Source organism: Martes martes, assembly GCF_963455335.1.
Source record: "Martes martes genome assembly, chromosome: 10".
Taxonomy (NCBI): domain Eukaryota; kingdom Metazoa; phylum Chordata; class Mammalia; order Carnivora; family Mustelidae; genus Martes; species Martes martes.
The window spans coordinates 79128095-79141303 of NC_137898.1; the positions used below are offsets into that span (position 1 = coordinate 79128095).

At 41.5% G+C, this 13209-nt stretch overlaps 1 protein-coding gene across 1 annotated transcript in view; it reads right to left on the reverse strand.

Moving 5' to 3' along the window:
• MTMR2 (myotubularin related protein 2) overlaps window positions 1-13209 on the reverse strand; it is a 133093-nt gene that overhangs the window by 11906 nt on the left and 107978 nt on the right. The window contains exons 10-11 of the mRNA XM_080816167.1: window positions 4250-4435; window positions 1587-1793 (exon numbers count right to left, since the gene is read on the reverse strand). Of these exons, the coding sequence (XP_080672293.1) occupies window positions 1587-1793; window positions 4250-4435 (393 nt within the window). The remainder of the gene's footprint in view (window positions 1-1586; window positions 1794-4249; window positions 4436-13209) is intronic.

Sequence of the window (13209 nt, forward strand, 5' to 3'; positions counted from 1 at the left end):
AACACTGCTGGTGCGGCCTGGTAACTACAGAATAGTACAGGTTAACATTCCAGACAGCATCTGGGTAAATATCTTTCAGAAAGTCTTTCAGCTACTCTAGGAATGTGCTGCCAGGAGCCACGCACACTCTCAGTGGCTCCAACGTCTCTGACAATCTAACTCTCCCCCTCCATGATTCTCTAACCCCACCCTTCCCTCAACTCTACTCTTGCCAAGCTCAATGTCATCTAGACTTTTGCTCACCCTGTTCCTCCTTTTGGGGAAAATATTCCTACTCCTCACTCTTTAAAATCTGTGATTACAACTAACACAGATGAATAATACATGAAAAACAAGGCCTACACACTTACTGTTCTCAAGTTTTCTGATTGCAAATTTAGTGTTTAGCAGAAACACAGCTAAAAACCACATGAATGTTTATTTAATTAAAAGGTGCATGATTCCAAATTATGATGTAGCAAAAAAGCAAAACTGAAAGCTGAATGACCTTTGAAAGGGACATAATAAACCCATTCCTCTATTTTAGGAACGATGATTAGTTCTGGGTACCACACTTGGTGAAAGACATGACCAAAGTCCAGAGGACAAGTGGGGTGAAGAGGGGATTGAGATGGGAAAACAATGAAGAAAATTAATGTTTAGCCAGAAGAACTGAAGTTACGCATGACATGGGTACACACCTACTTCTGAATATTTGAAGGGCTATCTCATTTGGCTAAGTAGTCATATCTGTTCTTGTCTTCAAAGGGGAAATGGGAAGTAAATTTTGGTTCACTATGAGAAAGAACTTTCTAGAGGGTAGACTTTCTGAAGTGAGACTGGATAGCCTGAGGAAAAGCCTGGCTGCTGATTTCTGGAGGTGTTAATGCAGAAACTATACAATCATTTCATGGGGATACCACAGAAGACATTCAACACTGAATGCCTGGACACTGAGGTCCTGTCAACTCAGATTTGAGATGAACGACAACATCAAAATAAATTCTGAGGCAAAGAGAGGGCAGGAAAATGTGTCATTCCCATAAAACCAACTGCAGCACTCTCCATATGTATACTCATGACAGTGTTAGTGCTTTAGGAGGATAATGAAAAAGCTGTTTTATTTCCCACTCAGGGAAATTTTTCGTTTTTTTCTCTGATAGCCTGATTTTTTTTTTTAAAAACCCTGTTCCTGTGTGAGCACTGCTACTTGGAAGTGTTCTTAAATTAAGAATAATAATTAAGCCATCCTTGGCTCCTTTTGCACGAGATCAGAAGTGGCCTGTAATTCTGCAACCATGCCTGCTAATCTGCATTTGAAGGCAGAGATACGCGCACAGATAAAGGAATGGTATCTAATGTCTCCCCCAGCAGAGATCACAGAAGAGACCGAGCCAGACACATGTCCCGACAGCCCTGGTCAGACTGCACACCCATAAGAGGCTATCCTAACGCTTTCTACAACTAACAAGAACATTCTCTCTAGAAGTTTACCCCTTTAGTATGAAGGAGTGGTTTTCAGTGAGTATCTAGTGAATAAAAGGCCTTGTTTTCACACGCCTCATGTAGGATGCATGTGACGCTGCAAGTCAAGGTTCTATACTCACAAGCTGAAATCGATGTCCAAAGCTCAGCCACTCTTTCTCCACAAGGACCTCAAAGCCTCGGATGCTTCGATAGTAGCCATCCAGCATGAGCATGGCCAGGGACGTCAGCTGGGCCGTGCGGTCCCAGCCGTCGCTGCAGTGCACCACCACAGACGTCTTCCCGGACTCGACTTTGTCAGCGATCCGAAGAGCCCCCGCGAGAATGAGCTGCAAAATAGAGTTTTCAGTGAAATTTTTAAAAAATTAAGTGCTTCCTTCTTCAAAAGTAACAAATTCAGTTTTATTACGGACAACTGTCTCAATAACACATGGAGAAAAAAGCCCCTTCCTAAACAGAATTCTTGTAAGTGGCAGAAGATTTTGCCTTTATCACAAGAAAAACCTCATAAATGCAGGCTCCTATTAATCCGCACAATGAAAGAGCCAAATGAAGGGTACATTTTGGTTCTGTACAAATCAAAAGTATGAGTGAGAGAAAAGGATTCGGTTTTAAAGAGATCTGTTTCTAAGAATCTTCAAATATTCCAACATCATCTATTTAAATAAAAAAATATGCCAAGTGAAGTCATACACATTACTTACACAATCCCTACCTACCAAAACAATAAAGAGGAAAGCACTAAAATTGGATCTTTTACCTATAGCTTCTAGAGCATTTATTTTACTATTTTTATATATGTCACATAGCTTACAGCAAGCCCAGTATAAAACTTGAAGCTACTTTTCTGTATTAATATGAATGAAAAATTCTCATCAGATCAATATATTACTGTGTCAACTTAACTGGTATTTAAAATAATTTCAGATTTTTTTAAAAATATGCAGACACTGCAAAATAATTTTTTCTGAAGCTGAACTTGAGTTAAAACTAGACAGAATTAGATACAGCCAAATAAGCAGCACAAAAGCACAATATTCTTTAAAATGAATAATACAGTTCTCTTCTTCTCTGCAATGGCTAGACGATCCATACTCAGAGAACAGTGTGGGTCCACAAACATGGATCAGAATGAAAGAAAGTAGATTCACTAGGGTTGGACAATCTCATGACGACCTCCTTTTGATTGTAACTATAGGCATATTCTGGAAATGGGGTACTCCGAAGCAATGTCAATCTTGACTATGCATCAGAGTCACCTGTGAGCAATTTTTTAAGTGTCTGGGTCCCATCTTCAGTAGTCCTAGCTTACTACTTTATAAATGTCTCCGCTTGTAATTCAGTGGATTTTGAGACTTATGAATCACTGACCCAAAGTATTAAAACAGCCGGAAAGTTAAGACCATGGTCACCATCCCACCTTCCCTCCCTCCTTCCTTCCCTTATAAAATAAACATTTTGGAGCCCCTTTCCATGTGGCAGGTTCTGCTCCAGGTGCTAGAGACAGAGCAGTGAACCGAACAGAAAAAGGGCTAGTACATGCTACTCAGGTGAGGCCAGCCAGCTGCATGTAAATAAGAAAATACAGACTGTGCGGGAGGGCAGGAAGTGAGAGCACCCTGCCAGTGGAGCTGTTATTTGTAAGGTGTGGTGGGGAAAGACCTTTCTGAGAAGGTGGTATTTGAGCAGAGCTCTGAAGAAGGTGAGGAGGTGGAGAAGGCAGGCCAGGCACAGCCGGATCTCCTCTGCCGCTAAGGGGACCTGTTCGTTGTCAGAGGGAGCTTTCTGGAGAGGCTGTTATATGCGCAGGGGGAACGCCCTGCCATTTACAGATGCCGACACTGCAATTTATGTTCGCTTCAAATCAAGTGTCCCTGTTTTCTATTTACACTTCCCGCGCTGCAACAGATGGGCCCCCGGGAACATGCTCCCTGCCTGAGGAGAGTGTGCACTCTGCCACATTCAAGCTTCTAAGTGTCTAGAAGAGAAAGAATAAAATTGATCTCTAATTCTCAGTTAGATCAAATTGGCCTTCTCTTCAGTTCTGTCCAAATTTGAGAGATTCTAGTGTGAGCACGTGTCTGCTCCTTACCCTTTATTTCGCAGTATGAACGTGTGTAGGGCTAGAGTCTCCATCCTGGGACGCTGTGTTACTGAGATTCAGACCACGTCTGAGAAAAGTATGTAACTGTACAAAGTGCAATCACACCTGCTGCTCCAAACATGACAGTGACAGGCTGGGCACACTAGCGTTCACGGGGTAGACTCCACATCATTTAGCCTCATACCCCCATTCAACCACTGCGCCTCCCTCACACACATGGTGCTGCCCTAGCTCCTGAGGGGTCCAAAAACATTAACAAATTATCCAGCCCCAGGTTTCCACGAATTAGGAATATACACTGACTGACACAAGACCATTAAATGAAGTGCAAGGTCGTACCTGATGAGCTGGAAAGAGAAAGCAAAGTGACAGTGCAGAGAAAACGGAAGAGAAGAAGCCAGAACTGGGGTCTGAAGGACGAGAAGAATTCAGACAGAGCGGGGCAGGGAGGGGGAGAGAAAACCACGAGAGAACCAAAGGCGCAGTACAGGAAACTAATTCATTCAAGCAACACACCTTAGAAGTACTCACATTTTCAAAGCAGTTATCCATTTCTCATCATATAGAAAGATACCTTCATCTTACAGTTCAATTGTAAGAAGAGTATGGAAATAGAGGGGCAGAGAAACCCCTTGTCTGATACTCTGTAATAATATAAGGGAATAATAACAAATACTGAACCTTAATATGTTCAAGCCAGTGAGTAGATTCCAAGTTAGACAGCCAGTGAGTCTCCTCAATGTTAGGGTACACAATCTCCTTAAGTTTTCGTAAAGATTCTCTCATAACATGAATATTGTGGATATCCAGAAAAACTAGTTCTGCATTTTGATAGGCATCTTCGCTCTCATAACCTCCACCCTTCGCCTGGAAAAAAAGCAAACACCACAGGAAATCATAAATGAAGGTACACCCACTGTACGTAAACATGTGAACAGGTGCCATAAAATATTCAATAGCATGACAGATACATATTTTTTTTTTAAGATCTTATTTATTTGAGAGAAAGAGCAACAGAGAGCACGAACAGAGGAGGGGGAACGGCAGGGACAGAGGGAGAGGGAGAAGCAGACTCCCTGCTAAGCAGGGAGCCTGACGCGGGGCTCGATCCCAGGAACGCGGGATGACAACCTGAGCCGAAGTCAGATGCTTAACCGACTGTGCCACCCTGGCACCCCAGTGATACATATTACTGATGAACAGGAAAACTCCATGGGAAAATGTCAACAGGTCAGGACATCGTAACACAGCCACTCTCACTACACATTTTTCTTTATAAAACAGGAATATACACTCTTACTCTGACTTTCTTATGTGGTTGTTATAAAATTTAAATGTGATACCATATATGAAGGTCCTTCAACATGTTAAAGCATTAAACTTTTCCCACCAATATTTCCAGTTCTACCCAAACATAATTTATTAGAGAAGGCTGAAATCACTGACTCTGTGTGCAGAGACATCTAGTTGGTTTCATACTGGCCCATGATTCTTCACCTCCCGTCCTCGTCACCTCATTTTAATCAGAATATTTGCAAAATGCCTTGCAATCATAGTGACTTGCCTCTTTTTCAACCACATAATTATTTCCAAATAAAAAGAAGAGGTATAAAAGCATAGAATACCATAGTATATTAGTATTTCTATCCTCAAATACTTAAATCTACGTCCACAGAACAGGATGAGAAATATTTGGTGTTCAAAATATGCTGTGGCTGAAAAGAACTCATTTATTTATTTATTTTGAGGGGCTGAAACTTTTTTTATTAATTATTTTTATTAACATATAATGTATTATTTGACCCAGGGGTATAGGTCTGTGAACTGTCAGGCTTACACAATTTATAGCACTCACCATATCACGTACCATCCCCAATGTCCACAACCCAACCACCCTCTCCATACACTCCCTCCCCACAGCAACCCTCAGTTTGTTTTGTGAGATTAAGAATTCCTTACGGTTTGTCTCCCTCCTGATCCAAACTTGTTTCATTTTTTCCTTCCCTACCCCCCAAACCCCCAACCTGCCTCTCAAGTTCCTCATATCAGGGACTTCAAATGATAATTGTCCTTCTCTGATTGACTTATTTCGCTCAGCATAATACCCACTAGTTCCAACCATGTCCTTCCAAATGGCAAAATTTCATTTCTTTTGATGGCTGCATAGTATCCCATTGTATATATATACCACATCTTCTTTATCCATTCATCTGTTGATGGACATCTAGGTTCTTTCCATAGTTTGGCTATTGTGGATGTTGCTACCACAAACATTCGGGTGCATGCGCCCCTTCGGATCACTACATTTTTATCTTTAGGGTAGATACCCAGTAGTGCGATTGCTGGGTCATAGGGTAGCTCTATTTTCAACTTTTTGAGGAACCTCCATGCTGTTTGCCAGAGTGGCTCACCAGCTTGCATTCCCACCAACAGTGTAGGAGGGTTCCCCTTTCTCTGCATCCTCACCAACTTCTGTTGTTTCCTGATTTGTTAATTTTAGCCATTCTGACTGGTGTGAGGTGGTATCTCATTGTGGTTTTGATTTGTATTTCCCTGATACCAAGTGATGTGGAGCACTTTTTCATGTGTCTGTTGGCCATCCAGATGTCTTCTTTGCAGAAATGTCTGTTCATGTCCTCTGCCCACTTCTTGATTGGATTCTTTGTTCTTTGGGTGTGAGTTTGATAAGTTCTTTATAGATTTTGGATACTAGCCCTTTATCTGATATGCCATTTGCAAGTATCTCTCCCACTCTGTCAGCTGTTTTTTAGTTTTTTAACTGTTTCCTTTGCTGTGCAAAAGCTTTTGTTCTTGATGAAGTCCCAATAGTTCATTTTTGCCCTTGCTTCCCTTGCCCCTAGCAATGTTTCTAGGAAGAAGTTGCTGTGGCTGAGGTCGAAGAGGTTGCTGCCTGTGTTCTCAAGGATTTTGATGGATTCCTATCTCACATTGAGGTTTTTCATCAATTTTGAGTATATTTTTGTGTGCGGTGTAAGGAAATGGTCCAGTTTCATTTTTCTGCATGTGGCTGTCCAATTTTTCCAACAACATTTGTTGAAAAGACTGTCTTTTTTCCATTGGACATTCTCTCCTGCTTTGTCAAAGATTAGTTAACCATACAGTTGAGGGTCTATTTCTGGGCTCTCCATTCTGTTCCATTGATCTATGTGTCTGTTTTTGTGCCAGTACCATACTGTCTTGATGATGACAGCTTTGCAATAGAGCTTGAAGTCTGGAATTGTGATTCCACCAATTTTGGCTTTCTTTTTCAACATTCCTCGCTATTCAGGGTCTCTTCTGGTTCCATATAAATTTCAGGATTATTTGTTCCATTTCTTTGAAAAAAATTAATGGTATTTTGATAGGGATTGCATTAAATGTGAAGATTGCTATGGGTAGCTTAGACATTTTCACAATATTTATTTTCCCAATCCATGAGCATGGAGTGTTTTTCCATTTCTTTGCATCTTCCTCAAATTCTTTCATGAGTACTTTATAGTTTTCTGAGTACAGATTCTTTGTCTCTTTGGTTAGGTTTATTCCTAGGTATCTTATGGTTTGGGGTGCAATTGTAAATGGGATAGACTCCTTAATTTCTCTGTCTTCTGTCTTGCTGTTGGTATATAGAAATGCAACTGATTTCTGTGCATTGATTTTAATCCTGACACTTTACTGAATTCCTATAGGAGTTCTAGCAGTTTTGGAGTGGAGTGTTTTGGGTTTTCCACATAAGGTATCATATCATCTGCAAAGAGTGAGAGTTTGACTTCTTCTTTGCCGATTCAGATGCCTTTTATTTCTTTTTGTTGTCTGATTGCTGAGGCTAGGACTTCTAGTACTATGTTGAATAGCAGTGGTGATAGTGGACATCCCTGCCATGTTCCCGATCTTAGCAGAAAAGCTCTCAGTTTTTCCCCACTGAGAATGATATTCACTGTGGGTGTTTCATACATGGCTTTGAGGATATTGAGGCATGTACCCTCTATCCCTACACTTTGAAGAGTTTTGATCAAGAAAGGATGCTGTAGGGGAGGAGTCAAGATGGCGGAGAAGTAGCAGGCTGAGACGACATCGGGTAGCAGGAGATCAGCTAGATAGCTTATCTAACCATTGTGAACACCTATAAATCCAACGGGAAATCGAAGAGAAGAAGAGCAACAATCCCAGAAACAGAAAATCGATCACTTTCTGAAAGGTAGGACCTGCGGAGAAGTGAATCCAAAGCGACGGGAAGATAGACCCCGGGGGGAGGGGCTGGCACCCGGCAAGCGGTGGAGCGACGGAGCACAAAACCGGGACTTTTAAAAGTCGGCTCCACTGGGAGACATCGCTCCAGAGGCTAAACTGGGGGGAAACCCAGGCGGGGTCAGCATAACCCCAGGACCCGCGGGGTCACAGAAGGACTGGGGGTGTCTGAGTGCCGCAGAGCTCGCAGGTATTAGAGCGGGGAAGCCGGCTATAGCGACAAAGCCGAGGAGTGAGCTCTAAGCCCGGGGTTACCTTGTGCCGGTCGCAGGCTGGGTGGGCTCGGAGCGCGGCCGGAGGCCACGGAGACAAAAGCGACCCGGCGCTTTTCTCCAGCTCCAACAATTGACTGCTTTCCTCGAGGCGCGACCGCAAGCCAGGGAGGCGGGGCTATTGGGCGCTTTGCTCTGAGAGCGCAGTGAGGAGCGGAACCCCAAGCTCTCGGTTCCTCTGGGCCGAGAGATTGGGAGGCCGCCATCTTCATTCCCGTCCTCCGGAACTCTACGGAAAGCGCTCAGGGAACAAAAGCTCCCGAAAGCGAACCCGAGTGGATTACTTAGCCCGGCCCCTGGCAAGGGCGGTGCAATTCCGCCTGCGGCAAAGACACTTGAGAATCACTACAACAGGCCCCTCCCCCAGAAGATCAACAAGAAACCATCCAAAACCAACTTCAGTCACCAAGAACAGCGGAATTCCACAGCAGGAGAAAGCAAATCCTACCTGGACAAAATGACAAGGCGGAAAAACTCACCTCAAAAAAAAGAACAAGAGGCCGTACCGAAGGCTGGAGACCTAATCAATACAGACATAGGTAGCATGACAGATCTAGAGTTCAGAATGACAATTCTCAAGGTTCTAGCCGGGCTCGAAAAAGGCATAGAAGATATTAGAGAAACCCTCTCCGGAGAGATAAAAGCCCTTTCTGGAGAAATAAAAGAACTAAAATCTAACCAAGTTGAAATCAAAAAGGCTATTCATGAGGTGCAATCAAAAATGGAAGCTCTCACTGCTCGGATAAATGAGGCAGAAGAAAGAATTAGTGACATAGAAGACCAAATGACAGAGAATAAAGAAGCTGAGCAAAAGAGAGACAAACAACTACTGGAACACGAGGAGAGGATTCGAGAGATAAGTGACACCATAAGACGACACAACATTAGAATAATTGGGATTCCAGAAGAAGAAGAAAGAGAGAGGGGAGCAGAAGGTATATTGGAGACAATTATTGGAGAGAATTTCCCTAATATGGCAAAGGGAACAAACATCAAAATCCAGGAGATGCTAAGAACGCCCCTCAAAATCAATAAAAATAGGTCCACACCTCGTCACCTGATAGTAAAATTTACAAGTCTTAGCGACAAAGAGAAAATCCTGAAAGCAGCCCGGGAAAAGAAGTCTGTAACATACAAGGGTAAAAACATTAGATTGGCAGCGGACCTATCCACAGAGACCTGGCAGGCCAGAAAGAACTGGCATGATATATTCAGAGCACTAAACGAGAAAAACATGCAGCCAAGAATACTATATCCGGCTAGGCTATCATTGAAAATAGAAGGAGAGATAAAGAGCTTCCAGGACAAACAAAAGCTGAAAGAATTTGCAAACACCAAACCAGCTCTACAGGAAATATTGAAAGGGGTCCTCTAAGCAAAGAGAGACCCTAAAAGTAGTAGATCAGAAAGAAACAGAAACAATATACAGTAACAATCATCTTACAGGCAATACAATGGCACTAAATTCATATCTCTCAATAGTTACCCTGAATGTTAATGGGCTAAATGCCCCAATCAAAAGACACAGGGTATCAGAATGGATAAAAAAACAAAACCCATCAATATGCTGCCTACAAGAAACTCATTTTAGACCCGAAGACACCTCCAGATTTAAAGTGAGGGGGTGGAAAACAATGTACCATGCTAATGGACATCAGAAGAAAGCTGGGGTGGCAATCCTTATATCAGATCAATTAGATTTTAAGCCAAAGACTATAATAAGAGATGAGGAAGGACACTATATCATACTCAAAGGGTCTGTCCAACGAGAAGATCTAACAATCTTAAATATCTATGCCCCTAACATGGGAGCAGCCAACTATATAAGCCAATTAATAACAAAATCAAAGAAATACATCGACAGTAATACAATAATAGCAGGGGACTTTAACACTCCCCTCACTGAAATGGACAGATCATCTAAGCAAAAGATCAATAAGGAAATAAAGGCCTTAAATGACACACTGGACCAGATGGACATCACAGATCTATTCAGAACATTCCATCCCAAAGCAACAGAATATACATTCTTCTCTAGTGCACATGGAACATTCTCCAGAATAGACCACATCCTGGGTCATAAATCAGGTCTCAATCGGTACCAAAAGATCGAGATCATTCCCTGCATATTTTCAGACCACAATGCTCTGAAGCTCGAACTCAATCACAAGAGGAAATTTGGAAAGAACGCAAATACATGGAGACTAAACAGCATCCTTCTAAAAAATGAATGGGTCAACCAGGAAATTAAAGAAGAATTGAAAAAATTCATGGAAACAAATGATAATCAAAACACAACAGTTCAAAATCTGTGGGACACAACAAAGGCAGTCCTGAGAGGAAAATATATAGCAGTGCAAGCCTTTCTCAAGAAACAAGAAAGGTCTCAAATACACAACCTAACCCTACACCTAAAGGAGCTGGAGAGAGAACAACAAAGAAAGCCTAAACCCAGCAGGAGAAGAGAAATCATAAAGATCAGAGCAGAAATCAATGAAATAGAAACTAAAAAAACAATAGAACAAATCAACAAAACTAGGAGCTGGTTCTTTGAAAGAATTAATAAGATTGATAAGCCCCTGGCCAGACTTATCAAAAAGAAAAGAGAAAGGACCCAAATAAATAAAATCATGAATGAAAGAGGAGAGATCACAACCAACACCAAAGAAATACAAACAATTATAAGAACATACTACGAGCAACTCTATGGCAACAAATTTGACAACCTGGAAGAAATGGATACATTTCTAGAGATGTATAAACTACCACAACTGAACCAGGAAGAAATAGATAACCTGAACAGACCCATAACCAGTAAGGAGATTGAAACAGTCATCAAAAATCTCCAAACAAACAAAAGTCCAGGACCAGACGGCTTCCCAGGGGAATTCTACCAAACATTTAAAGAAGAATTAATTCCTATTCTCCTGAAACTGTTCCAAAAAATAGAAATGGAAGGAAAACTTCCAAACTCATTCTATGAGGCCAGCATCACCTTGATCCCAAAACCAGACAAGGATCCCACCAAAAAAGAGAATTACAGACCAATATCCTTGATGAACACAGATGCGAAAATTCTCACCAAAATACTGGCCAATAGGATCCAACAGTACATTAAAAGGATTATTCACCACGACCAAGTGGGATTTATTCCAGGGCTGCAAGGTTGGTTCAACATCCGCAAATCCATCAATGTGATACAATACATTAATAAAAGAAAGAGTAAGAACCATATGATACTCTCAATAGATGCTGAAAAAGCGTTTGACAAAGTGCAGCATCCCTTCCTGATTAAAACTCTTCAAAGTGTAGGGATAGAAGGCACATACCTCAACATTATCAAAGCCATCTATGAAAAACCCACCGCAAATATCATTCTCAATGGAGAAAAACTGAAAGCTTTTCCGCTAAGGTCAGGAACACGGCAAGGATGTCCGTTATCACCACTGCTGTTCAATATAGTACTAGAAGTCCTAGCCTCAGCAATCAGACAACAAAAAGAAATTAAAGGCATCCAAATCGGCAAAGAAGAAGTCAAACTATCACTCTTTGCAGATGATATGATACTATATGTGGAAAACCCAAAAGGCTCCACTCCAAAACTGCTAGAACTTATACAGGAATTCAGTAAAGTGTCAGGATATAAAGTCAATGCACAGAAATCAGTCGCATTTCTTTACACTAACAACAAGACAGAAGAAAGAGAAATTGAGGAGTCAGTCCCATTTACAATCGTACCCAAAACCATAAGATACCTAGGAATAAATCTAACCAAAGAGGTAAAGAATCTATACTCAGAAAACTATAAAGTACTCATGAAAGAAATTGAGGAAGACACAAAGAAATGGAAAAATATTCCATGCTCATGGATTGGAAGAACAAATATTGTGAAAATGTCTATTTTACCTAAAGCAATCTACACATTTAATGCAATCCCTATCAAAATCCCATCCATTTTTTTTAAAGAAATAGAACAAATAATCCTAAAATTTATATGGAACCAGAAAAGACCTCGAATAGCCAAAGGAATATTGAAAAAGAAAGCCAAAGTCGGTGGTATCACAATTCCAGACTTCAAGCTCTATTACAAAGCTGTCATCATCAAGACAGTATGGTACTGGCACAAAAACAGACATATAGACCAATGGAACAGAATAGAGAGCCCGGAAATAGACCCTCAACTCTATGGTCAACTAATCTTCGACAAAGCAGGAAAGAATATCCAATGGAAAAAAGACAGCCTCTTCAACAAATGGTGCTGGGAAAATTGGACAGCCACATGCAGAAAAATGAAATTGGACTATTTCCTTACACCACACACGAAAATAGACTCAAAGTGGATGAAGGACCTCAATGTGCGAAAGGAATCTATCAAAATCCTTGAGGACAATGCAGGCAGCAACCTCTTTGACCTCCACCGCAGCAACTTCTTCCTAGGAACATCGCCAAAGGCAACAGAAGCAAGGGCAAAAATGAACTATTGGGATTTCATCAAGATCAAAAGCTTTTGCACAGCAAAGGAAACAGTTAACAAAACCAAAAGACAACTGACAGAATGGGAGAAGATATTTGCAAACGACATATCAGATAAAGGGCTCGTATCCAAAATCTATAAAGAGCTTATCAAACTCAATACCCAAAGAACAAATAATCCAGTCAAGAAATGGGCAGAGGACATGAACAGACATTTCTGCAAGGAAGACATCCAGATGGCCAACAGACACATGAAAAAATGCTCCACATCACTCGGCATCAGGGAAATACAAATCAAAACCACAATGAGATACCACCTCACACCAGTCAGAATGGCTAAAATTAACAAGTCAAGAAATGACAGATGCTGGCGAGGATGCGGAGAGAGGGGAACCCTCCTACACTGTTGGTGGGAATGCAAGCTGGTGCAACCACTCTGGAAAACAGTGTGGAGGTTCCTCAAAAAACTGAAAATAGAGCTACCCTACGACCCAGCAATTGCACTCCTGGGTATATATCCTAAAGATACAAACGTGGTGCTCCGAAGGGGCACGTGCACCCGAATGTTTATAGCAGCAATGTCCACAATAGCCAAACTGTGGAAAGCGCCTAGATGTCCATCAACAGATGAATGGATAAAGAAGATGTGGT